Raw genomic sequence first — 27,955 nt, 5'->3', positions numbered from 1 at the left:
GATTTTGCTTGGAGCACAGGAAGGCAGATATGGAGGATTAGGAGAAAGTACCCATGTTTGGAACTAGAAGTTTCCAAACCCCATTTGGCATATCCCTCTCTTAAGAGCAGGCTGGCATTGAGAGCACACCAGACCCAACTGTCTCTAGTACATCACGTTGTTCAGTCTCTAGCTTATCTAATCGGGTTTGTGTTCTTACCCAATGTTCACTAGGTCATCACATAGTTTCTTCCCCACCCCACAAAGGTTCCTAGTTGAGCCCCTACGTGGGGGTGATTCAATATCCCAGCTCAGGGGTAAAGGGAAGGAGCAGCTGACTAGTCTGCTTCTCCATGTTCCTAACATGCAAGCAGCCGTGTCTCCCTCTGGGCTCAGCTCCATGGTCCTTAATGGCCCGGAACCAGGACAGACAGATCTGTGGAGTCACACCCCCCTCTTCCCCTGTCCCAGTTCCTAGGCCCACCTCACCACCGTCTTCTCCCCTGACGAGAGGACTGGCAACCGTCCTGTTCCACCTTCAGCTGTGCCTCATCTCCTCCGCTTTACCTTGCAGAAGACAGGTTCAAACCAAATATCCGACCTCCGACGATGGTAAGGGCCTTGGGAAGGGGTATCAGCCACGTTTTTACGGAGACACCAGTCAGAGAAATAATCTTGTTTCCTTTGTCTTGTTGGCTCACCCTTCCCAGTCATAGGAAGATCTGAAGTCCTATAAATCTTACTCAAAAGTTACACCTTTCCCCCAAATCATTTAATGAGTAGCCACACCTCACGACTTAGGTACATGCCCTTTCTTGTTCTAGCAATTTGCAGCAGTTCTGCTTAAGTTGATGGATGTTATGGGCTTTAGCGATATCACAGCCCTAGGCCTGCTCCCCTGAGGCTGCTGGAAGGCTCTGCCCCGCAGAGGTACCCAGTCAACTACCGCGAGGAAAGCCCAGAATTCAAGGATTGCAGTGTGATTTGTCACCATCGTCAAGCAATCCCACTGATTTAGGAGCCCCTGCTAACTCCTCATTCACATTTTTTAAAAACAAAACAAAAAAACCTATACTCATTCATTCAATTCACCCACAGTTCAGGTAAGTCCCACATCAGTCTTGATTGCCTTTCCTCTGGGAGAAGGCAGGTAGGCCAGACTTTGAACTTGCCACAGCTGGGTCCATTCTTCTAGGGAGATGATCTGGAGCAGGTAACTAGGAGGGCAGGCCATCTATACAAAAGGGGGATCTGGGGCACTGTTAGATCACACCTGCTGAAGAACCTCCCACAGAAGGGAGGTGAGGGCCTTATCTAGTTGCCTGTAATACAATAGATTGGTGCCTCTTTCCCAGACAAGGCTGAGAGGGGTCAACGCGAAGACCTCATTATGAGACTTCTATTGATTACAGTGATCTCACTGAGCTATTTTGGAATCAAAATGTGGCTAGGTGCCTGGTTTCCCTCAGTGGCTTCACGTGGCTTTCAAAGGGAAGGAGAGGGTGGTGCTGACTTTTGGTAAAAGGGTCCAAGCCAGCAACATAAAGTCCAGGTGAGGGATCAGTAAATACAACGTGCCTGAAAGGCAGGCCTTGAGTACATTCTTCTGGTAGACATTAACTTATTAAATCGACCCTGACTGCAAATACAAACTTTGCCCCATCTCACCTGGCAACCATAAAAGAGGTGAATTTCAGTCTATAAAAGCAAGTGGGAACTGTTGCTGGATCCCAGGCTCCAACAACCTCCCTCCGGCAAGATGCGGCACTTCAAACTCTTTGCAGTGCTCATGATCTGCTTGCTGCTGTTGAACCAGGTAGGAAGTGGATGTGCGGGGATTGTGCTGGTGGGAAAATCATAAGCAGAACCTGAGAACGGGACTCAGCCCTGAGGAAGGGTCCCTCTGCCCTCAAGTCTACAGCGTCCTGGGGGTGATCATTCTCCCAAGGTGTGCAGAAGGGGATCAACGCTTCGATACCTGAGGTTGTCTCTGCCCTACAGGTAGATGGCTCCCCCATATTGGAACTGAGTTCAACAAAGAGAAGGCTACGGAGAATGACCCCGTTTTGGAGAGGGGTCTCCCTCAGGCCCATTGGATCCTCTTGCCGGGACGATTCCGAGTGTATCACGATGTTGTGCAGGTATTCCACAAACTTGAGAGCAGGGCCGAGGAAAGATCAGCACACACACTTACCTAAGAATAAAAGTGGAATAGGCGATTGCCTGGGCTGTAGCCTGGAGCTCCCTGGAGAATCCCTCAGGATTCAAGAACCAAGAACAGCTCCACACAGGTACCACGAAAGAGTGGTGCCTTTGCTTTCTGCAGTTTACCCTGAGGTTGGATAGAACAAGCAGAGGAAGGAAATGCGGAAGAGGTGGCTGGCCCTGGGCACTGCTAGATCTTTGTCGTAAAAACCACCTTTTCTTTTCCTTTAGAAAAAGACGCTGTTCCCTAAGTGTGGCCCAGGAATGATGTACAAATCAGGGGAAAAGAGGACAGCGCTCACCTACAACAATGCTCCGTTCTATGGAATATTGATTAACTGCATTTTGGCTGGAGACACTTAAGTGAAGCAGTCTTGTATTTTTAATATTTAAAGACAGATGTATGCTTTAAACTGGTCTCCGTTTCTTCTTAGAATGTTATGTAGATAAGCATTACTAAACTTGTCAGTTTATAGAGTTTATTTTTCTATGTATATTATTAAATGTCTCAAAATTTTCATAGTCTGGAATTCAAGCTTTTGAGGGTTTGAAAAGGATTCATTTTGTATGCTACAGAAAAAATCCCAGCATTGCCCAATAGCAGACTTCTCAACCTGCAAAGTGCAGTGAAAGTGAACACTTAAGAAACAAAGAACACGATGAGAGGCTGAAAGACGGAAGTTTCCTAACAGCCACACGGTCAGCCTTGGCAAGTTCACGAGCCGTGGCCCTGGATCCTGGCCCTTCGCTCCATGTCAGGACTCTCCAGTGAGGTGTGAGAGATGGGCAGTGCTGGCACTTGCGACCTGATGATGTGCCCAAGTCTGTCTAGGACTGAACAGAAGGCAGAATTGGAAGAACAATCTAGTTTAATAAAACAGTAAAAGCCCAAGCCCCCAAGAACAGCAGAAAAGACTTCTTTTGAGATTTCTGCTGGAGCAGGGAGAACTGTGATCTATGCAAAAGGACGCATGGCCAGCAAGTTCAGAATTTCTGTAATCAGGAAATGAGAGCTGGACTGCGGGTCCAGACTCTTCAGGTAGAGTAGCAGTGGGCACTAAGGTAAAGCAGAAATTACACTGAAAAGGCAAAGTAAGAGTTGAAGAAGTTTAAAGAGCACAGTGTTTATAAACTTTAATACAGAAAATCTATTTGATATTTATTAAACTTAGTTTCTCCAGCTATGGTTTGGCATTATACAAAGCATCTTAATGACACAGTAGAGTTAAAAAGATCTTTACAAATTGAAATGTGATACCCTTGTCTCCAAATATTTTAATTGCCATAAATTTGTTTAAAAATACACATTAAACGCATGTTTGACACTCTAAACTTTCTATAATCTCAATACCACAAAATACATATAATATACTATACAGATGTGGAAAAATCTAGTTAGTATATAATACTTTGCTCACCATTAACAGCTTTATTATGTGAAATGCACATACTTAGAAATCCTAGCTTTTGAGCCCCAAAGTACCTCTGAAATTTTAATGTATTGCAACAAATAAAAATCACAGTATATAATTGAAATTTTGGTTGAAAATGTCAGATGCCTCAATATTTTGGATAAAAGAAATGTAAAACAAAGATCTGGATCATGTACAAAAACAAAGGCATCCTATCAGACACTAACAGTACCTTTCTGCAAAATCAACAAGGCTTTTAATTTATCAGCGGCATTACTTCCCCTCCAAAACCCTCCCAATATCAAACGGTTATTCACCAAATAGTTTTAATTTCAAATAAGATAAAAGGATTCAATAAATATATAAGCATTTCCATCCTCCATATACAAAATTTCTTAAAACCATTCAAAACGGAGGCTAGACAGAAATTTTCATAACCATGCTAACCAACCTCACACCTGGTCCTCCCAAGGAGTGCCTTTTCAGGCATTGCCAATGGGGCCAGCTCTGGTGGTGAGCCTGCCCGCTCCACCCCACCCCCAGTACTGTTGAATGCTCATGTCAATGATTTGCCAGGTGTGTGCATAAAGTTATAAAATGGGGACACTTCTTGAACAGCAACAACAAACTCAACAGTATGGATAACCATGGCAGAAATTTGAAAGGCAGCATTTCCAAACAGATATTTTCCAGAGAGGAACAATAGCAGGTAGAAAATTGCAGTGGTTAAAAGCTGAAAAGAAACCCCACGTGGAAGCGGTAACAGGTCAAAAACTACAGATTACTAGAATTTCTGGGTGGGAGCTTTTCTTCCCCATGCTCATTTAGAAGAGCTTTTTTGGTTTCTTTTTTAAGAATGGCAATTTATGCTTAGCTGAGCAATGGTGGCACGGAGAGGTCAATGCTGACATTCCTAAAGTCAACTTCATTCCATAATGATTACCTTGGGCTGCTATTTCAGGATACTTGAACATCTAGAACACTCGGTTCATACTTAACTGTAATGCCTTATTCTGTGACCAGATCCCATCAAAAGGAAGAGATTAAGTATTTTTCCACTGCTTTTCTAGAGACAGTGACTTCTTTTTAATGAACCATGAGGTTCCAATGAAGAGAATCAGCATGTGCTTTACCTATTAGTAGTAACTTACTTCCTATCACTTGTCAGCTTGGTTCTAAGGTCTAGAAGTCTAAACTGAATCTCTCCATTATGGAGTATGTGAAAGAGAAGCACGCAAAGAACATGACCAACTTGGCCTCTTCCTCTACATATTCGAAATCATTTGATACTTCTCTCTCTTCTCTTTATTTTACACAATAGCAACCTTAGATGTGCAGTGTTATTTATTACTGGAAAAAAGTCTGCCTCTCCAACACGTTAATACATGAAATCAAAATGAAATCTGTGCTCCACATAATTAGGGAATATGGGTGATAGGAGTCTACATGGATGTGAAATGCTTTGCTTCCCAATTTAATTAGCTTAAAAAAAAAAAAAAAAAAGATCGTCACAATCTGCCTAAAACAGTCATTCCCATTAGATGTTCCTGGGACCCAGAGGCAAACTCCTATAATTCAAAATACATAATGAGGCCATTTTATTCAATTAGCAACTGGAAAATTAAAATCCTTCCCACCCTGTAAGAGCCCTATTATACTACAGAAGGGCTCAAATATATTTTAAAAGTTAATTTACTACAAATCATAGTAATTAAGCTTTAACAATCTAAAAGGAATACACATTGCACCCCTGAACATTAATATTCAAGGTGTCAACAAGAAAGTGTCTTAGATCAATTTAATAAATAATGTGGAAATAGTTGCACTAAGCTAAAATACTAAACACACACATTTTTGACAAACTAATTTCATGTTTTCATACATACATACATATATATAAAGTGTGTATGTGTACATAATTTTAAAATCCAAAGCTGCATACCCTCACACCTAGAAGAGTGCACAGTGTACCTCCCCTCTACACAACCAGGCATCACTGACTGGAGCGCCCACTGGCTGCCCTTAGACTGCAGAGCGCTGCCGGCCTCCAGGACCAGACCTTCCACTGAGGGCAGGTGCTTTCTGCAGGTACTCGCTTCACAACGCAAGCTCGCTCAATGAAGAGAAGTTCCCGAAGTTTCTGTCATTAAATACAAAATGATGCTTGTCTGATATAGCTGATTAAACCTTTCTTTAATAAAAAGAAACAAACAACAATTAAAAACAACAACAACAGTGAATCTAATAAAGCCACAAGTGAATGCAAAGTGCGGCCCAGACGCCTAGGGACCCGGCAGCGGGGGAGCCGGCCAGAGCACAGGCAGGTGTGCGCACACGCACACATTACCCTAACTGCCTGTGCTCTGGAGAATTACATCGTGATGGTCAACCTTCTCCACTCCTCAGCAACTACGGCTGAAGATCTCTCTGGAGTACTCACTGCTTACAAAGTTAGTTCTTGGCTACTTGCTCAGGAAAAGGTGGCACTGAGGCAAGAAACGGGCTGAATGCTCCCCAGCCGGTAGACCGGACCCGGGCTGGACTGCGGCGGGTGAATCACCTGGAGGCAAGAGCTCCCCACGGCCCAGCCCAGGCCGGGCAAAACCAGCACGTGACCACGGCATCCACTGCTCACCGGCCGCCTGTGAAGAGGCCGGCGGGGTAGGCTGCTGCCTCCTGGCATACAATGTGGTCTTAAGAAGCAGTCGACAGAGTGATTTTTTTAAAGAGTTGCTATTTCTATAATTAACTATATATTAAATACAAGTCTCAGACGAAGTCAGTTTTTAGCCACTTGTCAAATTCAGTTTTAAATGGTTAGAGAACACTGAAGACACCTACTGAGGAAGGAGGAATGGTGGCCTATAAAGGGAGTCCGAAGTATGTGCTGGAGCAGATGAAGACACAGACGACTTTTGAGGAGATGGACACAGAGGAAAGGGAGTGTGTGTTTCCACAGACTATGACACTGAAAATTCAATTATTTAGGACAGGATTTTGATCCATTGCCCATTACCACCCAGTGGGAAAATCCCTGCCCACACTGAAAAGCTTGAAAAATTCATTTCCAAAGAATTAACACAGTTTCAGAGAGAGAATTAACTTAGAACAGCACCATAAAACATGCAGGAAACTATGTTTTAACAAAGTATCAGTGTGACCCCAGAAACACTCCTGCTGCCTTTCAGGACACACAAGAGATCAGAATGCACTGGAACTCAGAGGTGCCCCACGGGCTGCCGTTGCTGAAAGCTTTATCCACTTCTAGGACTTCACTGCCAAGTAAGGAATCAGAGTAAGAGCAATCAGAGGACAGGACATACCTCTACTCAATTAACAGGGACAAGTTTCTTACCGAATAACTACCCTAATCACTGAGAAGTTGTCCTCGAAAGGAAAACTGTTCCTAAAACATAGGATAACATATGAATAAGATTAAGTTAGAAAGATTTCAGAGGCAATTTCTCCAAGAGAAAAAGATTAAATTCAGCATAATTTCTAGATTCCAATCCCCAGCGACATGCAAAAACACCCTGAGGTACAGAACAGTTCAAAAGCTCTGTAAATATGAAGCCACAGGGCAACGAAGGTTCACTAGCTTCAGAAGTAAGCGTAAAAAAGGCTCAAATACAGAGGATTCACTGCACCACTGGGCTTGGGAGATTTTCTATCCTTTCTTTCCCACTTCAAACCTTAGCAATCATCTATAAATAGCAGGGCAATCCTTTTTTCTGATTGGATGAATTCATTTTTGGAATGGGGAGAATGACAAACAATTTTTTTGGAGCAGCCATTACCCAGTTAGACTAAGTCATGTACCAAAGTGTTAGCTTTTCTGAAATAAATTCATCTTTATGTGACCCTAAAGGAAGATTAAAAAAGAAAGAGAATTTAACATGACTACTGCCAAAGACCAGCCATACTGGGTGATCTGGTCCTAGTGTAAAACTTCATCTGTAAACAATCCATAGTTTTCATTCAAAGGTAAGATTTAAGGCACACCAGACATGATAGGGGCACATGATAGGGGCATGACAGAGGGTACATTTCTCACCTTTGACTCCGATATGCACCTTACAGGGAAAGGTACTTTGATATACAACTCTTACAGAGCTGGCTTAAGCTCTACCCTTGCTCCCCTTCCCTTCCCATGGGGGCTGACATTGAACCAAATTAGGTACTTTTCTAGTGTGAATTTTCTGATCCCATCAGAAACATAAATCATTGGTGAGGGCCTTCCTAATACAAAGGGAGTCAGTACAAGACAAGTTTAAAAGGAGAACTTCATCTCTACCTCAGGCATTATAACCTTAAATTGTATAGCAAAAGCACCCACAGCAAAGCTCCAGCCCATTCCCGCATTAGTCACTGCATGCTCCCAGGAGAGCATCACAATCTAGTGTGGCAAAAACATTTTACAAATAAGAATTCTGAAGAGAGATTTAACCCTTCAAACATCATCACTGAAAGAGATATAGGCAGCAACCCTCAGGAGGTGGATCACCCTTTGTTCCACAGTAACTTAACTGTTTCAATTAATCGTCAAATTATTAGCAACAAAAAAGAACACATGGTTTTAATCAAATCCATGAAGTTCAAGATTGTCCTTTTACGAAACCCTTCACATGATACCCTTCTCCTAGAAAGTTTGCCTGCCCTCTTTTGTAATGCATTAAATGCAAGCTATAGTCACCTTGTGATTGCTATAGTGTTATTAACACACATTCACAGTTCTTGAAATAATGCATACCAAATCAGACACATTTTATCTTCTATCTGTAGAATGCCATCTTCTCATATTTAAATGATTTTTCATGTGTAGAAGAATATCCTTAATACTAAGCATAAATTCTGCAATAAAATTGTAGTTAAAGATTTAAAATAATATCAGGTAGCAGGTACAGAAAGAACATGTCCATAATCTAGATGAACCAACTCTTACTCTTAGAAGAGCTACCACAAAAAGACATTAGGTAACAAAGCTCCCCAAGTATATAAATAAAAATGCCTACCTTAAATTTACGCTAAATGTTCAACAGAGTAAATTTATAGGCAGAAATAACTAAGTTTTAAACTAGCCCCAATCTGGGAACTTAAAAAAATTAAAATAAATAGAATTTCAATTGATTAGTTATGAATTGCAATTGGAATTTCAATCTTATTACAGATCACTGAAACCGTCTTATCAATGTGCTGCAGACTTAAAAACACTTAAATAACTTTTCATATTGGGAATATTAAAGGGGTCAACTGACATCATGGCTTTGGGTTATAAATAACAACAACACATGAACCAGGGAGGAGAAAACCATTCCTCATTCTTAGTGTCGACTAGGTGGCATGTTATGGCAGTTTTCCTTCGTGATGTGACACAGTGTTGTGGAGAAAATCAGAGGCAACGAGGATGTGTTCAGTTCAAGATACCAGCTTGGCGTCCTGGCGAAGCCAGTGCAGTCCCTGCCGGGTGTATCGAACTAGGTCTGTCATGATGCTCGCGTTAAAGATGAGAGGGCCCATCACCTTATCCAGTTCAGCAAAGAATTCTAGGAAACCAAAAACAGTCATTAAATGATGTACACATTCTCCCGAAACACTGCTTTAAAAGTTTTAAGCCATATTATAAAACAGTAGTCAAATGAAGTCAAAAAAACACTCCCTCCTGCACTACAATGATGAGCATCCATGTTTTAGAACAAACCATCCCATAGTCTGTCTTTCAAGTTCTATTATTTTCCCTAAGTCATGAAACGCTTCAAACAGACTGTATGGTTAGGAATTAGTGTTATACATACAAGCAGAATTCCACTGAAGGACATTATCAATGACTAGTATGCAGTACACACGACTAAGATGGAGACGATGTACTACATTCTACTATTACTCAAAACAGTCTCTCTGTACTGTCTGTGTAAGAAGCAAGTGATACAAAAAAGTTCCTTGCACTGTTCCCCGTAAGAGCTCCTGTGAGGTTAGACATTTATGACAAACTTCCTGCTGTAATCATATGCCATGCAACACTGATAAATTATCCCATGTTTTAGACAGTATAGCTTAAAAGTGCAAAGGATGGAAATGAAAGGATTCTTCCTATGTGAACAAATAAAAGCTGATCTGCACGTGAGGTGGGTGCAGAGAGGAGGAAGGAACGACCGTGTCCTAACATTTGATCCCGATGCAATTTGGGAGAGAGAGAGGGATGTAGGTCTCAGACAGAAAGGGGAGTTTTTATACATGAAGAGAAAACGGGGTCATTCTCATGATAAACACCTCGGCCTACTCAAATAATTCAAGAAGCAATCAAAGAGAAGAGGAGAAAAGGTTCTTCTGTATAGAATTCCAGATAATAAATGCAGGTGCAATATCAGAATAGAAAATTCCTGTCCCCCTGCCCTTTTTTAAAGTAGGCTCCAATGTGGGACTTGGACTCATGACCCTGAGATCATGACCTGAGCTGAGATCGAGAGCCAGACGCTTAACCTACTGAGACACCCAGGTGCCCTGAAAATTCCTATTTCCTAGTGGAATAATGGATGTAAGTAATGACCATCAATGGGTGCTAAAACCTAAGTTAAAGTTTAACAGGGAATCTTACATCAAACTGAGTCAGGCTGAAACCACCCAAATTGTATCAATGGTCAAATCCAAATATCACTAAACAAGAGATAGCCATTAATTAAATGCCTCAATAATATCATATAATAGGAAACCTAGAGCACCACCTATGAAATGTTATTTAAAATAATGAACTTGAATCTAATCAAGTCTCAAAATGTTAACTGTGAGTATGAAGGAAATAAGGGGGACAGGGGAGCAAGCTAAATGATACCAAGAGGAAGGAATCAGTCAAATCCATAATAGGACTCATTTCATCCTCAACATAAATGGCACAGTGCCCCACCCTCCAAAACACGAAAAACTGGAAGGAGACAGACTTCGAACACAGATGAAGGAATGTTTGGGTCCTGTTAAAAACAAACAGTAAAGAAAAAAAAAAGGCACATTTGCAACAACAGTAAAATTGGATGACAGACCTGACAGGAATTACTGTTAATTTTGGTGGTTGTGTTAACGGCATGACGATCATGTTCTTGAAAAATCCTTATCACCCAAGGATGCATACACCTAAGTATGTTCAGGGGAAATGCTTTAAATACTCCAGAGGGGGAAAAAAAGTATGATTCAGAGAGAGAGCGAGGTGAAACAAGATTAGGAAAATGTTGTGTCGCTAGTTGAATGAAAGGTGCACAGGGATCATTATGCCATTATCTTTTCTTTAGTCAACATTGGAAAAGTACCACACAAAAAAGTAAAAATGAAAGGAGAAAGAAAATTTTAAAAAGGAAAAACAAGGCTAGAAAAGTGGCATCAGGAAGAAAAATGGAAAGTAAAGCAGGAGTGATTTAATAAGAATTTCTGCTTTGTAACCTTTCCTGAGCAATAGTGACAATATTTAAAATTTTAGGAAAGATTTAGGTTTTCAGAGACACAAATCTATGTTAGATGCTGGGGTTCCTCTTCTGCTTTCTCCCACCATTATCCTTCTTTAGGGATAGTAATCTTTCATCTTCATCTGATTACCTGTTTATACTACAAACATTTAAAAACACTCTGAAAAAAGGATACTTGATTGACTAGTGTAGTATTTCTCTACAAAGGGTCTACCTGAATAGCTGCCGTCCACACACATTTGCTAATAACAACTACAAAAATAAGATGGTGTTTATATAGTACTTTTCCCTAGGATCCTTTATTTACTTATTTTTTAATTTAAAATCCAGTATAGTTGGGATGCCCAGGTGGCTCAGTCAGTTAAGCGTCTGACTATTGATTTTGGCTCAGGTCATGATCTCACGGTCATGAGTTCGAGCCCCACTTTGGGCTCTGCACTGGGCGTGGAGCCTGCTTGGGATTCTCTCTCTCCCTATCCCTCTGCCCCTCTCCCTTACCTGTGCCACGCTGTGTGCGTGCACGCTCTTTAAAAAAATAAATAAAATAAAACCCAGTATAGTTAACATATAGTGTTATATTTATTTCAGGTGTACAATATAGGGATTCTTCCCTAGGATCTTTAAATACTTTGTAATTATCAATGTTCTTAGTTTGGGCAATAACAAACTTAAGGTACAAAGCTTCAAATAACCTAATACTGAAGAATGCTAGAAACTAATTTATTTTGTGGTCTCCTTTATCACACAAGTTTTCCAATTCACCTAAAAATCCAGTATGAATGTTGTTTTTTTTTTTTTAAGATTTATTTATTTATTTATTTATTTTAGTAATCTCTATACCCAGCATGGGGCTCGAACTCATGACCCCAAGATCAAGAGTCACACGCTCCTCTGAGCCAGCCAGGTGCCCCTGAATGTGATTTCTTATATATTAAATCTCGTATGTACAAGATGTCTGCATGTAATCCTATGCCTAAGCCAAATTTACTGTGAACCATCCTAAAATAGAACAGGTATTTTATTACTTCCATAACTGGAGCTGCACTTACTGTGCCTGAATAAAAGCACCTATGTCCTAGAGCAAAAGCTGTTTTTAGTTTTGTGTGTGTCACGGGTACAGTGAGAGGTATTTTTGACCAAACTCAGTACATTCAGTATGACTGATAAGCAGTGGTGATTAGGAAACTTTACTGGCCACTCTAGACTACAGAATAAACTAAATGCAGATCAGACATTATTTAACTAGATCATAAAAGCTCTTTTAACAATTTCGTCCTTCCAAGTTTCTCCAGAGACCCTCCTACCTTTTTGCTCTTTGGAAAGCTGCTCAGCTTGGTCCCAAATTTCCGTGGCATAGAGGAAGTTGGACGTAACTTGAACATAGCTTGCTGCCATCTGGTGGATCCTCTGTGGAATGGTCACTGAAGAACCACTTGCTGTAGCACTACTGGCCCCAGAAGAGTAATTTCCGGAATTGCCTGGCGACAGCTTTGGAGAAACAGGGGAAGGCATCCCAACAGCTTTGCTACACAGAGGGAAACAGAAAGCTTATTCATGTGAATATGGTGAACGTGATGAAACCAATGTTCTACTGGCTCTTCATCTGTGAAGGCTCTTAAAATTTAAAGATTTTTTTTAAACTGGAAGAGTTCCCAGAGAAGTACAATTTCTTCTAAGTAAGTACTTAGCTCACGAAAGCCCATGGCGAATCATATCTGGACTCTTTGTTTTAATGAATGGTAACAGAACAAAAGACGGCAAAGAACTGAGGAAGTCACACACCTGGAAAGCAGCAGTTCAAAGGCTTAGAAGCTGGATCACCTCACTCCCAGCTCCACACACTTTCCATCTATTCTGGCAGGTAATTAGGTACTTTTCAAGTTGTTTTGTAGAAAGTTGGGAGGAATTTGCAACTTAACACAAGAAGACTGTGGTAGTAGATAGGATCGTTTTATTTTGAACGCCATTATTTCTGGTACTTTCCTAGTTTAACCAAGTTATTCAAAGCTGACAAAGAGGTACAGCTTTTTCAATCAACTGCAATTATCTCAAACTTCCTGTCAATTAAATATTTCTTAGGAAACACATGTTGAAATCTGAGAGGTTCATTTCAGCAGTACTAAAATTTGTGGAAGTGCCCAACACCATAAAAAAAAAGGAATATGAAATAAAAGTTGGGGGGACAAAAGCGATTTGTTATGAATATTTTTTTATCTTCACTTTTAGCACTATAAATTTGGTTCAGAAAATACACAAGAGCAAAGACAGAAAGTCAGTTAACATAAAAATAATACCTGAGCAGAAAAAAATTACAAAACAGAAGCTGTCAGGGTAATTGTCCTCCTTCTGGGGGTGATGTGGGATGGAGGAGAAACCCCAATCACGCCATTGTTATTAATTTCTGTCAGTGTCAAGACTTGAGTAAAATAAAGATAAACTCAATGATAAAAACCCAACTAACTGGGGTGCCTGGGTGGCTCAGTCGTTAAGCGTCTGCCTTCGGCTCAGGTCATGATCCCAGGGTCCTGGGATCGAGTCCCACATCGGGCTCCCTGCTCAGTGGGAAGCCCGCTTCTCCCTCTCCCACTCCCCCTGCTTGTGTTCCCTCTCTCGCTGTCTCTCCTTCTCTGTTGAAAAATAAATAAAAAAATCTTTAAAAAAAAAAACAACCCAACTAACTATTAAACTCTGAGAAGGACTGGGGTGCTGTCAAAAAACTCAGATTTCTACAGGTGAAATGTCCTCTGTCTACTCCTCCTAAGACTGTGTTCATTATATTTTCAACTTAGTAAAAAATAAAGAGAAAAAATGAAAACTTTAAAAAATACTTTATTAGAGATGGTTTTAATTTTTTTTTTTTTTTGTCATCTTTCCATTTCTGGAACTGGACCCTACCCATTCTGATTTTACACAAAAATAAATCATTTTGTCACAAAAAATATTTTATAGAGTAAAATTTACCTACCTTCCCAAGCCAGGTGATGGTGCTTGAGAATTATTATAAGAATTCTGTGGAAAAAATAAAACGTACGTAATTTAAAAAACACTACTTCTGAAGTACTAAACATTCAAAAGCATACTGGGCCAGAACTGCTCCTTAAGAAGCTTTACAAATTTAAGAACCCAAAATACAAGCATGAGAGCGAGAGAATATGTGTGTGTGTAAATGTGCAACAGAAAGACCCTATTTAGGTGAGAGCTGGGGGTTCTGGAAGACTTAAATGGAAGGACAAAGAATGAATAACACTCAGACAGACAGGAGGTGTGTCATACTACGTGCAAAGGCTGTGAAGAGATGTGACCCATACAGTTTCCCTGGAGCAGAGGTTTAGGTAAGGAACAAGAGAGAGACCTCGACTTGAGGTCAGGGTAAGAAGCTTAGACCTGACCTGGCAAGCAACAGCAAGCTACTGAAGGGTTCGAACTCAGAACCAGGGCAGGATTTTAAGATTTATGTGGTGGTGTGGTGAAAAAACACAGACATTTTAGGAAACTAATTTAACAGTCTAAGGAAGGGTGGTAGTGAAAACAGAAGGCCATTTGCGAAGTACAAACTAGGTCTCATGATAGAAAGAGGCTACATCAACTAAAATATTAGTAAGAGCTACTGCATATGACTACATAGATTCTACAATCAGATATATGTACATTTAAAAACTTTCCGGGGCGCCTGGGTGGCTCAGTTGGTTAAGCGACTGCCTTCGGCTCAGGTCATGATCCTGGAGTCCCGGGATCGAGTCCCGCATTGGGCTCCCTGCTCAGCAGGGGCTCTGCTTCTCCCTCTGACCCTCCTCCCTCTCATGCTCTCTGTCTCTCATTCTCTCTCTCGCAAATAAATAAAATCTTTAAAAAAAAAAACTTTCCAAGAAATTTCAAACTTTCTATTTGAAAGTTCACCAACAGTAGCTCCTCGCTTGCTGTGGCAGGCCAAACAGGAAGAGGCACTTGTGGGGCTGCGACAGGAGATGACAAACCTTGTCTCCTAGGACAGGGACCTTCCCCCCTTCCACACTTACCTTCAGGTGCTCCGTCAGTGTCTTTGAGTACTTGAGAGCATTTTCTTTCTTCAGTTTGAACAGCCTCAGGTACAGCAAAGACTGGCATCGCAGGCTAGCCAACAGAAAAGGGCAGCTTATTTAGCAGCACAGCAGACTCCGGCCGCATCTGCACAGACAACTTTTGTATTGTGCAAGAGTACAGGACCGGCTCATGTGAACAGACTGTGGCATAAGGTCAACGACGCTAACCCCCAGGCAAAACTGGAAGATGTGTTCTGATTATGGTACACACCCAAAGGAGGGGAAGACACTTAGGACTAGTCTCCTATTTGTTGACCATCCAAGAATCAAAACCTCACCCACAAGACACCAACATGTCATTATAACATATGCATTCAAAGAAATCACTGAGGAACAGAATCCCTAGATCAAATTATAAATATCTTAAATTCAAGAACAAAAACTAGGAAACTCAACTATGCACAGGACAACTCTGAGGCCACACACGGGAGCCATACTATGGCTCGCAAAAGCCTTGCCACTGCTTACCTTCCCAGTCACTTTCACTTCTCCCCAGTCTCTGGAGGAGTTGCTTTAGTTAGTTCCTTGACAGCTCCCAGTTTCTTGCCACCATCTAGCCCTTGCACATATTCCCTCTACCTGAAGACTGGGTGTCTCTACACTCTACTCTCTTAGAGTTATTATACTTTTCTTTCAAAGTACTGAATTCAGGGTGCCTGGGTGGCTCAGATGGTTAAGCATCTGCCTTCGGCTCGGGTCGTGATCCCAGGGTCCTGGGATCGAGCCCTACATCGGGCTCCCTGCTCGGCGGGGGGCCTGCTTCTCCCCCTGCTCATGTTCTCTCTATCTCTGTGTCTCGAATGAATAAATAAAAAAAAAAAACTTTAAAAAAAACAACAAAAAAACCCACAAAGTACTGAATTCATATACGTGTGTGGCGATTTGATTAATCTGTGTCTCCTCACACTAGATACTAGACTCCACGACAAAAAAGACTGTGTCAGTTTATCCACAGCTACATTCCTAGTTGTTAAAGCCAGTGCCAGGTAAAGTAAGTATTTTTAACAATCTGATAATATCTCCCTGGGACCAAGCCAACAAGCCACATTCTTTATTCCGAATAAGCTAAACATTTGCTCCCTAAGGGAAGGTATAGGTTATGTGAATAAGGAGAGAGGATACCGAAAGAAGAGCCTGGTAAAGGGACCATGTGAGACATGGGGAGTTCTACGGTCAGTCCTACTCTACCAAGGCTTTTGCCATGAGCACCATGGATCAGAGACTGACAACAACTAAAAATCTTTCAGTAGGAATTTTGACTTATTTTCTACTTTACCCATCAAAAATAGATTTATGCCTGGGTTATGAAAAGTCGATTCAAGGATAGCTTTCAGAAGGGCATAAACAGCATAATTTCTTAGGGAACAGCCTGTCATCTAGCAGAGGCTATAACACAACACTTACCAAAGTACCGTGAGCCTTTTATCTGCAGCTGTAGCGTCAGGGGCCAAGTAATTCTTTAGCTTCATAGTGTATCTGTGAGTTAAAGCAACAAATGACACAAAACACAGTACTTCATCTTGATCTTAGGACTTTAGTCCTCAGAACATTAGAACCCAACCTAAACAAAGGCAAAAATACCCACGGAAGTATCCAGTTCTCCTTAACCCAGGACAATAAAGGATTAGGATCCTTCAGTTTTACTGTACACAGCTGTATCAGCCCCTTCCTAGATGAACCAAGGAAGTAATAGTGCCAATGACATGGCAGCCAAGTTTTCCCACTTACTTGATGAGCTCCACTGTCTCTGAATACATAGGGAATGGGGATTTGGATTCCTGAGCATTTTTCTCTAATGCATTCCCACATTCAATGAAAGATACCACAGCATCAAGATAGTATACAGCTTTCTCAAACCTATCAGACTGAAGAAAGGAGAATAAAGGTAATGAGAGATACACTGAGGTACTATGGGAACAAACAATAAATGAAAATTTAAGTTAATTTGATTACATAAACAAATGTGAGAATGTTTACATACCAATGCATCGGCATTGTGCTTTAGTTTTTTTGCTTCTTGTAAATAATGGTCTGCTGAATAATTTCTGCAATGTAAATTTTTATAGTAAATAAAATAGTAAATATTTTCATAAGATATTACTTGTTCATTTTAGTCTCTAGCATCCCTCAGAAAATGACCCATTACTAAACATCCAGTTCCAGTTTTTCTGACAAATGTTTTTATTGGGTTAAGAGCATAAACTGTGTTGGCCAACTCATGACAAATTTTCTACTTAGGAAAATAGAAATCAAGCTCCCTAGTATTAAATGCTTATTTTCCCAAGTTGTTTGAAAGATTTGGAATAAATGGAATGTGGGTAAGAGAAATAGCCTTTTAACAAAATGCAGGACACACGCCAACACTTGCTCTCACTTATTTGAGAAAGCGCCCATGTTAAACAGTGGTACCGGCAGCAGTCAGCTTCTACTTGAAGGTCCGTCACTCACATGCCCCAGGAGTCATGGAGGTCAGGTCAGCTTCTACTTGAAGGTCTGTCACTCACATGCCCCAGGAGTCATGGAGGTCAGGTAAAAGGAACAATACTTGGACTAGGAGGGTGCCTTTCAAATTAAAATCTGAATGTTCTATGGAGCACAACACAAGTAGGAATTCTTCTGATCACTGATGGGAATCTAAATGAGTTTCTTATATGCTGACTGGAATGATTTCTCCAATGCATAAAAAACCATTTCTCTCACCTGTCGTCAAAGGCAAGCTTTGTTCTCCGAGGCTTAGAAGCATCAGGAGTTGGTGTAGATGAAGGACAGCTAGAGGAGCTATTTGGAGCCTTTTCCTGACCAGAAAAATATATAATGTTGAAAATATATAATGCTGAAAAAGTATATATGTTGAAAATTCTGAGGTGATTAAAATTAAACTGAAAGTATCTTCTGAGCCACTAGTAGAAAGGAAACAAAATTCCGCTGCCTTCAGTAATTAATTTCCTTGTTACAAAATTTTTAAATTTCAGAATGTAAAAGCCTTTTTTGCAGAACAGGTCCATTTTATATAACCAAAAATATTCATTCTAATAGCAGAGGTCTACTATGTACCAGGCACTGAACTAGACACTAGTTAAAACATAAGGAAGATACCATCTACTCTGAGAATAGGAATACTGCTTAAGACAAAATTTACTGATAATTACTGGTCAATGAAAACAGCAATAATAAGATCTAACACTTACTACGTGCTTACTACTTACCAGGCACTAAGTTAACTAGGTACTTAATCCTTCCACAACTTTATGGAAGTATACAGCTTTTGGGACAGAATAAAAAGCAATGTCAAGGAGGGTAACTCACCCAAGTTCAAACAACTTTCAAGTGGCATTCCTGGAATTTGGATTTTAAATCCAGATCTGCCATATTTTAAAAGGCTAGCCACTTTCTTAAACTTAATTCTACCTCCTCTCAACATAGCCCTTTATGCGGGGACTGTGAGCCTATCTTCCCAACTGCTTCCCTATACACATTTTCCCCACAATAAAACACCGTAAGTAAGCAGAATTTATCCTACGAAATGATGTTTCAACATTAAAAAACCCAATTAATATATAATTTTACTGCTTGTGTTTAAAAATCTACTGAAAAGGAACCATAAACCATTTTTCTCAAATGGTAACAGCTTTTCAGTTCTACCCAATACAGCTTATCTCAAGGAATGAAAATAAAGGCCCTGGGATTTGAGAAAAGACTACACTCTTCATGGTAAAGTTCACATGTTTCTGAAATGGCTTCCTGCCTATTATGATGGAATGTAACATTACTAGGTCAGCTTTCCCTCTATGTTTTGTTAAATAATTCCACAATTGCCTAAGTTTAGATTTACTGAAGGAAAATTGAAATTACTAAAAATACATTCAAAAACTTTCTACGTATTTTAACACATTTTCTTACATAAAGATTATATGCATGGGATATGTAAAATCATTGCGTGGTGAAGGAGGTGAACTAAAATTACTGTAGTGGTCATTTCACAATATATACATATATTTAATCATGGTGTGCACCTGAAACTAATATGTTATATATCAAGTATATCTCAATTAAAAAAGAACGGCAGAACTAAAAGAAGAAATAGACAAATCTTGTATGTTTGTGGAAAAATGAACAAGAGGACAAAGTGACCAAAAATATCAGCATAAAGATTTGAAAACACGATTAATCTAATTGAATTACATGGATTCCGTCTAAATATATGCAGAATACACATTCTTTTCTAGCAAATACACAACATTACAAAATCTACCATATACTATACTCTCATAAAGTAAATCTTAACAAATTTCAAAAGACTGCTACCATGCAGATTACTTTCCAGCCCCAATGCAATTAAGGTAGAAACACTAATCAGAAGACAACTAGCAAATCTCAGTATGTTTGGAAATTGACTAACATGCTTTTAAGTAACTCTTGGGTCAAAGATAAAATCACCCTGGAAATTAGAAAATATTTTAAACGGAGTTATAAAAACACACCAAATCTTCTAGGATGCACGTAAGCAGTATTTAGAGGAAATTATACAGCTTAACTGCTTATATCAGGGAAAGAAGGGGCGCCTGCGTGGCTCAGTCGTTAAGCGTCTGCCTTCGGCTCAGGTCATGATCTCAGGGTCCTGGGATCGAGCCCCGCATTGGGCTCCCTGCTCAGCGGGAAGCCTGCTTCTCCCTCTCCCACTCCCCCTGCTTGTGTTCCCTGTCAAATAAATAAATAAAATCTTAAAAAAAAAAGAAAGAAAAAAAGGCTTAAAACTAATTTAAAAATTAATGAGCTAAGTATCCATTTTTAAAAGTCAGTAAACAGAACAAAGCAAAAATAAAGAATAAGAAAGGAAATCATAAAGACTATAAATTAATGAAATAGAAAACAAAAATAAACCACAAAGAATCAACAAAAAGGCTAGTTTCTGAAAAGACAAGTAAAACAAATAAGCCTCTGATGAGACTGATCAAGGAAAAAGAGAAATGGCACAGAGAACTAATATTAAGAACAAATGGGAGGGCGCCTGGGTGGCTCAGTTGGTTAAGCAACTGCCTTCGGCTCAGGTCACGATCCTAGAGTCCCAGGATCAAGTCCTGCATCGGGTTCCCTGCTCAGTGGGGAGTCTGCTTCTCCCTCTGACCCTCCCTCCCTCATGTGCTCTCTCTCTCATATAAATAAAATCTTTAAAAAAATAAAGAACAAAAGGGAAACATAAGTAGAGATGTCACATATATCAAAAGCATATTAAGAGACTGAACTTTATGCCAACATATTTCAAATATTTGATAATATAAGTGAATATGTAAAAAAACATAAAATAGAAATTATATGTAATTTTGGTTTTCCATATTATCTAATTTTCCTTTAGCTAAAATAAGAAAAAGCGTATTTTCCAACTAAATTACAGATTCTTCTTTAATCAACCCGTATGTAATTGCTTAAACTGAAAACTGCCAAGACTAACATTAATGATTTTAACAACTGTTAAAAGCCCTAAGATCTTGAAATCAAAGTGGCCAGGGCCTATATTTTATATTCTGTCAATAACAACAGAGTACCAAATAACTACATTTGATCCAACAAATATTTCCTGATTACCCAGTAAGCTAAACAATGGAGAAAAAACAAGATACAAATCCCTGCTTTCAAGGATCTGACAAACCAATAAAGAAGAGCCACATAGTTTTACCTATGAGATCACACAACCAAATGAACAGGTGACCTCACTTAAAGACTACATTTAAAAAGGCGGTGGGGCGGGGCGGGGGGTCGGCGCCTGGGTGGCTCAGTTAGGCCTCTGACTCTTGATTTCGGCTCGGGTCATGATCTTGGGGTCGTGGGATCAAGCCCGGAATTGTACTCTGCGCTCAGCAGGGAGTTTGCTTGAAATTCTCCCCCTGCCCCAACTCAGGCAGACACTCTCTCTCTCTCAAATACATTTTTAAAAAGATTTTATTTATTTATTTGACAGAAAGAGAGAGCGAGCGGGCGCGCAAGCATGGGGAATGGCAGGCAGAGGGAGAGGGAGAAGGAGAAGCAGGCTCCCAGCTGAGCAAGGAGCCTGATATGGGGCTTGATCCCAGGACCCTGGGATCATGACCTGAGCTGAAGGCAGACGCTTAACCAACTGAGTCACCCAGGTGCCCACAAATAAATCAATCTTAAGAAAAGGGAGAATGGTATGAGGTTTCAAGAAATAAGCATTCAGGCCTCAAATCCTACGGGTGAAGTATGGAAAATGGAGAAAGAGCCAGTTAGCAGGTAGACACAAAACTGGACGGTGAAGGAGGCCAAGAGGACAGTCAGGTTCCTTAAGAACACTAGAACTAACTCTCTAAACTATTACGGAAGGGTGTCCACCTGGAGAAAAAGCCATCTGTGTATCTCAATTTGAGCCGTTGTTCACAATTAAAATCACCTCAATTTTAAAGACTTAATTAAATTGCCACATTTAATAGGCATGAGTAACTACCTTTAATGGTCAATTTTTTCAACTCTCAAACCTTCACTTACTCAAGTCACAAATAACAACCCAGTGAATTATATTCTTAAAAATCTAGGTATTTTCTTAATTTTGTCAGTTTGCTCGTTGATCAAAACAGTTTAGAAAGTAATGCAAATAACCTGGTAAATAAAGTGAGGGTCAAAGTCTAATAAAGTGCAGCCTTGAAAAAGCTTCTATGATCCATTTCTCCACCCATGAACATGAAGAATAGTCCCCTACATTATGATCATGCTCCAGGAATAGTTCCAGTACTAGCTCAGCTAAAGAATTTTCCCTTCTTCATGAATCAAAGCCAGATTGGTTGCTTTATCACTTTATGTAATATACTTGCTTGTAAAATCTAATTCTAAAAAATCCAAAGCCAATTTCAAACCACAGACAACTCAATCATAAGAACTGGAGTGATGTATAATTAGATCATAATCGACTACTTTCTTCCAAAACCAACTTTCCCAATTATGGGTTTCTGTCTTAATTAATATGCACGTGGCCAGGTGAAGTACTGCTTTCATGGTCTCAGATCAACTGCCTATGTTTATTATCAAGATTATGACATTCTGAGAGTAAAAATGCACAGGCCTATAAATTTAATGAGAGATTTACAAGATCGTCAAAGCACAATGTCACCTTAGAGAATTCCTATGGCAATGAGATTGCTTTTCAAAAGGCTCAGACCCCCAACGCCTTACCTTGACCTCCTTAGAGCTACTGGAAGTCTTCCCTTCAGTCTTCTTCTGCTTTGATGTGGAGGAACTGTTTTTGCTGCTGCCACCATTCTCCTTGTTGCTATTATTACTTGACTTTAAAGAAGACGACTGACTAATAGTCCTCTTCCGAGAGCCATGCTCTGTTTTTGGATCTTTTGAAGGAACGGGCCCCGCGGGAGAAGGCAACAAATCCTTTTCTTTTGCAGCACTTTGCTTAGATGACCTGCCAAATCAAACAAATGCCTTCATTTCTCCAACACAGTCATATGGTGGTGATGGATTTTTTTCTATTTCTTTCTGCCTGCTTTCAAGACAAATTTGTTTCTCCCTATTTAAGTATCAGGACACATGATTTCTACAAGAGTGTACATTTCATAAGGACAGGCCTCTTACCTGTTTTCCACCCTCTGGCTGTATGTATACCCAGTGCCTAAATGTTGGCCTGCCACACAAGTATTCAATAAATACTGGTTACATAAATGAGAAGATGAATGATGAAGATATGAAGTTCCTAAGTTAGAAACCGGTCTCTTGCCAGATACAGATAAGCTTGTCATCTAGCCAGAAAATGGTAAAACTTTAATTCTTATCCTGTACTCAACCCTACTCTACTACAGAAAGAAGAAGGGAAGAAGAGACTGAATCTTAAAACTTTCCATTGCAATTAGCTAACAGCAAAAGCTCCCTCCTCTACTAGTTGGTATATGTACACATATACATGGATATGACATATGTTCACTGAAAGGAACAATCTAAGAGCACATTAGAAAGTACCCAATGGCAAATGACATACACATATTAACACACATGTAACATGTTTTGGGGACGTACTCTCTGTTGCTGGATGGCTTGTGACCTGCTGAATTCTTGTCCTCCGTTTTGGGTTTCTTGCTGTCATTGGCTCGGGTATCATCTTCGTTCTGGATGAAAAATAGAAAAAAGCAACTACTACGTTTGATTTTTATTCATCTTATTTCAGTTTCCAGCAGGAGTCACCCTTACTAATTCATCCCTGATTAGTTTCAGAAAGAAAATAAATGTGAAGTGAAATAATTCATTTAAACAATGTTCAGTGAACGGAGTTTCAAGGCTGAGAAGAAGTCTATTTTATTTTATTTTAAAGATTTTATTTATTTATTTGACAGAGACACAGCGAGAGAGGGAACACAAGCAGGGGGAGTGGGAGAGGGAGAAGCAGGCTTTCCGCGGAGCAGGGAGCTTGATGTGGGGCTCGATCCCAGGACCCTGGGATCATGACCTGAGCCGAAGGCAGACGCTTAATGACTGAGCCACCCAGGCGCCCCAGAAGTCTCCTATTTTAGATAAACAGAGCCCAAACACTGAAGCACATTTCCTACAGTCTTTTAGGTGACATCTTTTCATCCTAATGACTTTGGGGGGGCTGTGAAATTAAAATTAAGATATAATTCATATAGGGGCGCCTGGGTGGCTCAGTCGTTAGACATCTGCCGTCGGCTCAGGTCATGATCCCAGGGCCCTGGGACTGAGCCCCACATCGAGCTCCCTGCTCTGCGGAGAGCTGCTTCTCCCTCTCCCACTCTCCCTGCGTTGTGTTCCCTCCCTCACTGTGTCTCTCTCGGTCAAATAAATAAATAAAATCTTAAAAAAAAAAGATATAATTCATATACGATAAAATCCACTCTAAAAGTTCACAATTCAATGACTTTTAGTATATTCACAGAGGTGTACAACCATTACCACAAACAATTCTAGAACATTCTCATCATCTCAAAGACACCCTGGACCCTTCAGCAGGCATTCCCCCCATTCCCTCCACTCCAGACTCTAGTAATCACTAATCTATATATTTTGTCTTTATGGATCTGCCTATTCTAGACAGTTCATATAAATGGAATCACATTTGCGGCCTTTTGTGTCTGGTTCCCTTCACTTAGTATAATATTTTTCAGGTTCACTGACGCTGTAGCATGTATCAGGATTTCATTCGTGGTTATAGCTGAATGTATTCCATTGTATGCATATACCACATTTTATTTATCCATTCATCAGTTAATGACCATATGGGTTGTCTCCACTTTTCGGCTAATATAAATAATACTGCTGTGGACATTCAAGTCTAAGTCTTTGTGTAAACATATTTTCATTTCTCTAGGGTATATACCTAAGTGGAATGGAGAGGAATTGCTGGGTCACACAGTAACACTGTGTTTAACTTTTTGAAGAACTGCCAAAACTGCGTTCCAAAGCAGCTACCTATCATTTTATATTCCCACCAGCACTGTATGAAAATTCTAACTCCTCCATCTTTGCTTGTTACTGTCCATATTTTTTATTATAGCCAAGCCTAATGATTGTGAAAAATGTTTTGCTGAAACAAAAGCTATGAGCCTGTCTGTAATTGCCAAAGCTACCTTCCTGACTGATTCTAAGTTTTCCTATTGCTTTAAATATTGGGGCCCAAGAATCCAAAACATTCTGCCATAACAAAAGAATCTGTTCCCTACACAAATGATTGAAAGTGGACACATAAAAACATGAGACAAAAGAATCTACATCCTTCATTACCCTTGGTTGAGACTCCTCTCAGTACCATCTGCTTCATCTTCAAGAACTGTCCCTGACAATTTTACCAAAGCCATGAATCTCAAAAATCATTCCAAGTTTCCGGACTTGATTCTGATTTTATAAAATCAAAATCTGACTTTCACGTGTTGACATAAAAAAACTCAGGAGGAATAAAACATGCCAGTGAAATGTGGAGAAGGGGAGAAGTAAGGTGCAATTCTTTTAGAAGAAGGGGATTTTCTATTTTAAGTTATATATATTGTACAATTTTTAAACAAAAGAGTAAAAAGGGCATTCTATATTGTATTTCCATATTATACAAAATCTTATAAAGAATATGTAATACTTTTCAAGCACAAAAGGACCAATTCTTAATTCCATAAGCACCTTAGTTTTTCTAAAGAGCAGAGTCCATCATATATAAGCTCTTACTTCATGTAATTCTATGAATTAAATCCTGTAACAAAGTCCAGCAATCTGAGATGGTAGCTCTATAGGGGCCAGTAGCCCTAAACTTAGCAGTCGAAAAAACTTCCCTATACTACAATAATGGAAACTCACTAGCTATAACACTGAAAGTAGTAAGCTTCAGTTTTCTGTAAATTCAAATTTCTAAATATCTTCAGTTTTTGAAGAGTCAAAAAAAGGGGGGGGGTTTATTCTAGTTTGTTCAAATACACATCATCATCTGCACATTGTACTGTGGCCTTAAGAAAAAGAGGAAAGACCTCTAGCTCACTTCATTTTTTTTTTTTTTAAAGATTTTATTTATTTGACAGAGAGAGACACAGCGAGAGAGGGAACATAAGCAGGGGGAGTGGGAGAGAGAGAAGCAGGCTTCCCGCCGAGCAGAGAGCCTGATGTGGGGCTCGATCCCAGGACCCTGGGACCATGACCTGAGCTGAAGGCAGACGCTTAATGACTGAGCCACCCAGGCGCCCCCAGCTCACTTCATTTTAAGAAATGTTTTATTCTTCCTATCCTCTGATGTGCGATTCTCAAGGTCAGCTGGGATTGGGGTTTTGCTCTGACTCTACCTGGTACAACTATTCTGGTACCTATCTGTCCACCTGCTCACCTCTTTGGTGTTATACAATCATATTCACACATAGGTATCAGGAGAAAGCATATTATTCTTCAATACAAATCATTAAAATTTACTTTCCTCTACAAATTTTTCACTAGAGCTGAAAGATCAAGCTCTTTTTCCCAAAGAATCTCTGTCTATACATGTCAGTTGTTCAGCTCTTTTCATTAGATATGTCCATTATCCTCCAATCATAGATATCTGTGGGTTTTCACATCTCCTGGGTCTAAAAAGGCTGACCTTGAATATATACCAAGCTTCACCTCTAAATTCAAATTATCCCAGATGAGGGGTGCCTGGGTGGCTCAGTTGTTAAGTGTCTGCCTTCGGCTCGGGTCATGATCCCAGGGTTCTGGGATCGAGCCCCGCGTCGGGCTCCCCGCACAGCAGGAGGCCTGCTTCTCCCTCTCCCACTCCCCCTGCTTGTGTTCCCTCTCCCGCTGTCTCTCTCTCTCTGTCAAATAAATAAATAAAATCTTAAAAAAAAAAAATTATCCCAGATGAATTTAAAGACAAGAGCTGGCCATGTGTGAGCAGATGTGTTTAGTCCTGAACTTGCAGACATGGGTGTTTGAAAAGGGAAAAAAGCTGAGGCACAGATATGTACAGAGGACTGGTGATGTTCCTAAGGATGTGTCAAAACTGGTGAGTCAGGGGCACCTGGGAGGCTCAGATGGTTAAGCGTCTGCCTTCGGCTCAGGTCATGATCCCGGGGTCCTGGGATGAGCAGAAGCACTGGCTCATTTCTTACTGGATCAGAAACTAAAGGAGACAGGCAGAGGCTCAGTGGTCCTCAAGAGACTGGTCTGTAGCCTCCCCTGGGTCTTGGGCTCAACCTCTATGTTCTCTCATAGCTGTGACTCAACCAGGTATTTTCTGGCTTACTGAGATATCCACGGCATTTCAGGTTCTGATGTTTAAAAACAAAACAACAAAAACTCTTTACAAACCTTATGTTTCCTTTTGCCTTTGTTGGAAACTTTTTCTGAGGCTTGTTTCTGAGCCTCTCTTGTGTGCTTTTCTGGCACATTTTTCTTTTCCCCCTTGGGTGGCTCTGTTTCTTTGTAAGGCTTTCCTGGTATTCTGGTCAAGAGATTCAGGTCAATCTTCACAATAAGTGGATACCTGTCATCAGGCTCACTGAGGGGTGAAAGAAGTTCCTTCTCTTCCATAGGAGAGAACATTCGTTGCCGAAAAAAGCTATCTTCTTCCTCCACTGAGGAGGGCTTCACGGGAGTCCTGTTACTCTCAGGGTACTTAGGAGTTTGTGAGGAAGGAGGAAGGCTCTCGCTTTCATCCGAATCTGAGGATGAGGTATCTGTTTCTATGATTTCCCTTGATTTCTGGGAAGATTTACTCGTTGACTTATATTTCTTTTTCTCTGCAGAAGGTCGAGGGGAAGATTTGGACTCCTTTTTAATATTGGGTTTCCTGGAGCCTTTGGTGGCTGCTTTATGTCTGCTGGAGGGCATGCTGGTAGCCATGTCCACAGGGGTTTCGCTTTCTATCTTCAGGCCTCCCCGGGGCTCTTCAGCGGCTGCCTTCTCAGCCTTTTTGGGTTGTTTTTTGCCTACAGTTCTCCTCTGTGTTGTGCTGTCACTCTGTGCAGGGGACTTCTGCCTCCCTCGCCCACTTTCTGATCCCTTTTGGACAGTTTTGGAGTCTCGTCCAGGAGTAGCAGAACTCGTTTCTTTAGGTCCGCCTGGATCAGGGTAGCTATTCCCGGTGCCCTGTTCTCGGCCTTCCTTTTTATAGCCTTGAGATGATGGGATGTTACTGTCCACAGAAGAAGCTGGTGACACTTTATGTGGGTTCACTTTATTCAACCAATTATCAAGTTGCCATTTGTTTGTTGGTGGTGGTTCAGGCTGAAAAACGGAGAAATAAATATGCTTTTGTCAATCCTGAAGCTTTCTCCCTCCTTAACAATCTCAAGGAAGAGGAAAAAGCACAACGTCTAAGACCACAAAGGCATTTGCTGTTCAGAGTTCTGACTGAACT

The 27,955-nt window shown here is 40.5% G+C and overlaps 2 protein-coding genes across 4 annotated transcripts in view; one reads left to right on the top strand and one right to left on the bottom strand.

Annotated features, from left to right (window-relative positions):
• Positions 1–1,676: 1,676 nt before the first annotated feature.
• Positions 1,677–2,688, top strand: LEAP2 (liver enriched antimicrobial peptide 2). Its single transcript, XM_036106404.2, has 3 exons — positions 1,677–1,795; positions 1,981–2,120; positions 2,416–2,688. The coding sequence occupies exons 1-3, from the start codon at positions 1,739–1,741 to the stop codon at positions 2,450–2,452; spliced, it is 234 nt and encodes a 77-aa protein (XP_035962297.1). The 5' UTR covers positions 1,677–1,738; the 3' UTR covers positions 2,453–2,688.
• Positions 2,689–3,277: 589 nt separating this feature from the next.
• Positions 3,278–27,955, bottom strand: part of AFF4 (ALF transcription elongation factor 4) — an 88,516-nt gene continuing 63,838 nt past the window's right edge. For all 3 annotated transcript variants that reach the window (XM_078067520.1, XM_078067519.1, XM_078067521.1), the window contains 11 exons: positions 26,905–27,822; positions 23,152–23,240; positions 22,303–22,543; positions 17,824–17,918; positions 17,105–17,168; positions 16,852–16,988; positions 16,528–16,599; positions 15,061–15,154; positions 14,010–14,053; positions 12,349–12,569; positions 3,278–9,139 (listed from right to left, as the gene is read on the bottom strand). In XM_078067520.1, the coding sequence (XP_077923646.1) occupies positions 9,012–9,139; positions 12,349–12,569; positions 14,010–14,053; positions 15,061–15,154; positions 16,528–16,599; positions 16,852–16,988; positions 17,105–17,168; positions 17,824–17,918; positions 22,303–22,543; positions 23,152–23,240; positions 26,905–27,822 (2,103 nt within the window). In that variant the 3' untranslated portion in view covers positions 3,278–9,011. The remainder of the gene's footprint in view (positions 9,140–12,348; positions 12,570–14,009; positions 14,054–15,060; positions 15,155–16,527; positions 16,600–16,851; positions 16,989–17,104; positions 17,169–17,823; positions 17,919–22,302; positions 22,544–23,151; positions 23,241–26,904; positions 27,823–27,955) is intronic.

The sequence above is a fragment of the Halichoerus grypus genome, chromosome 2 (genome assembly GCF_964656455.1).
Source record: "Halichoerus grypus chromosome 2, mHalGry1.hap1.1, whole genome shotgun sequence".
NCBI lineage: Eukaryota > Metazoa > Chordata > Mammalia > Carnivora > Phocidae > Halichoerus > Halichoerus grypus.
Note: the sequence above shows the minus strand (reverse complement) of the source record. Positions and strands in the feature narration are given on the sequence as shown.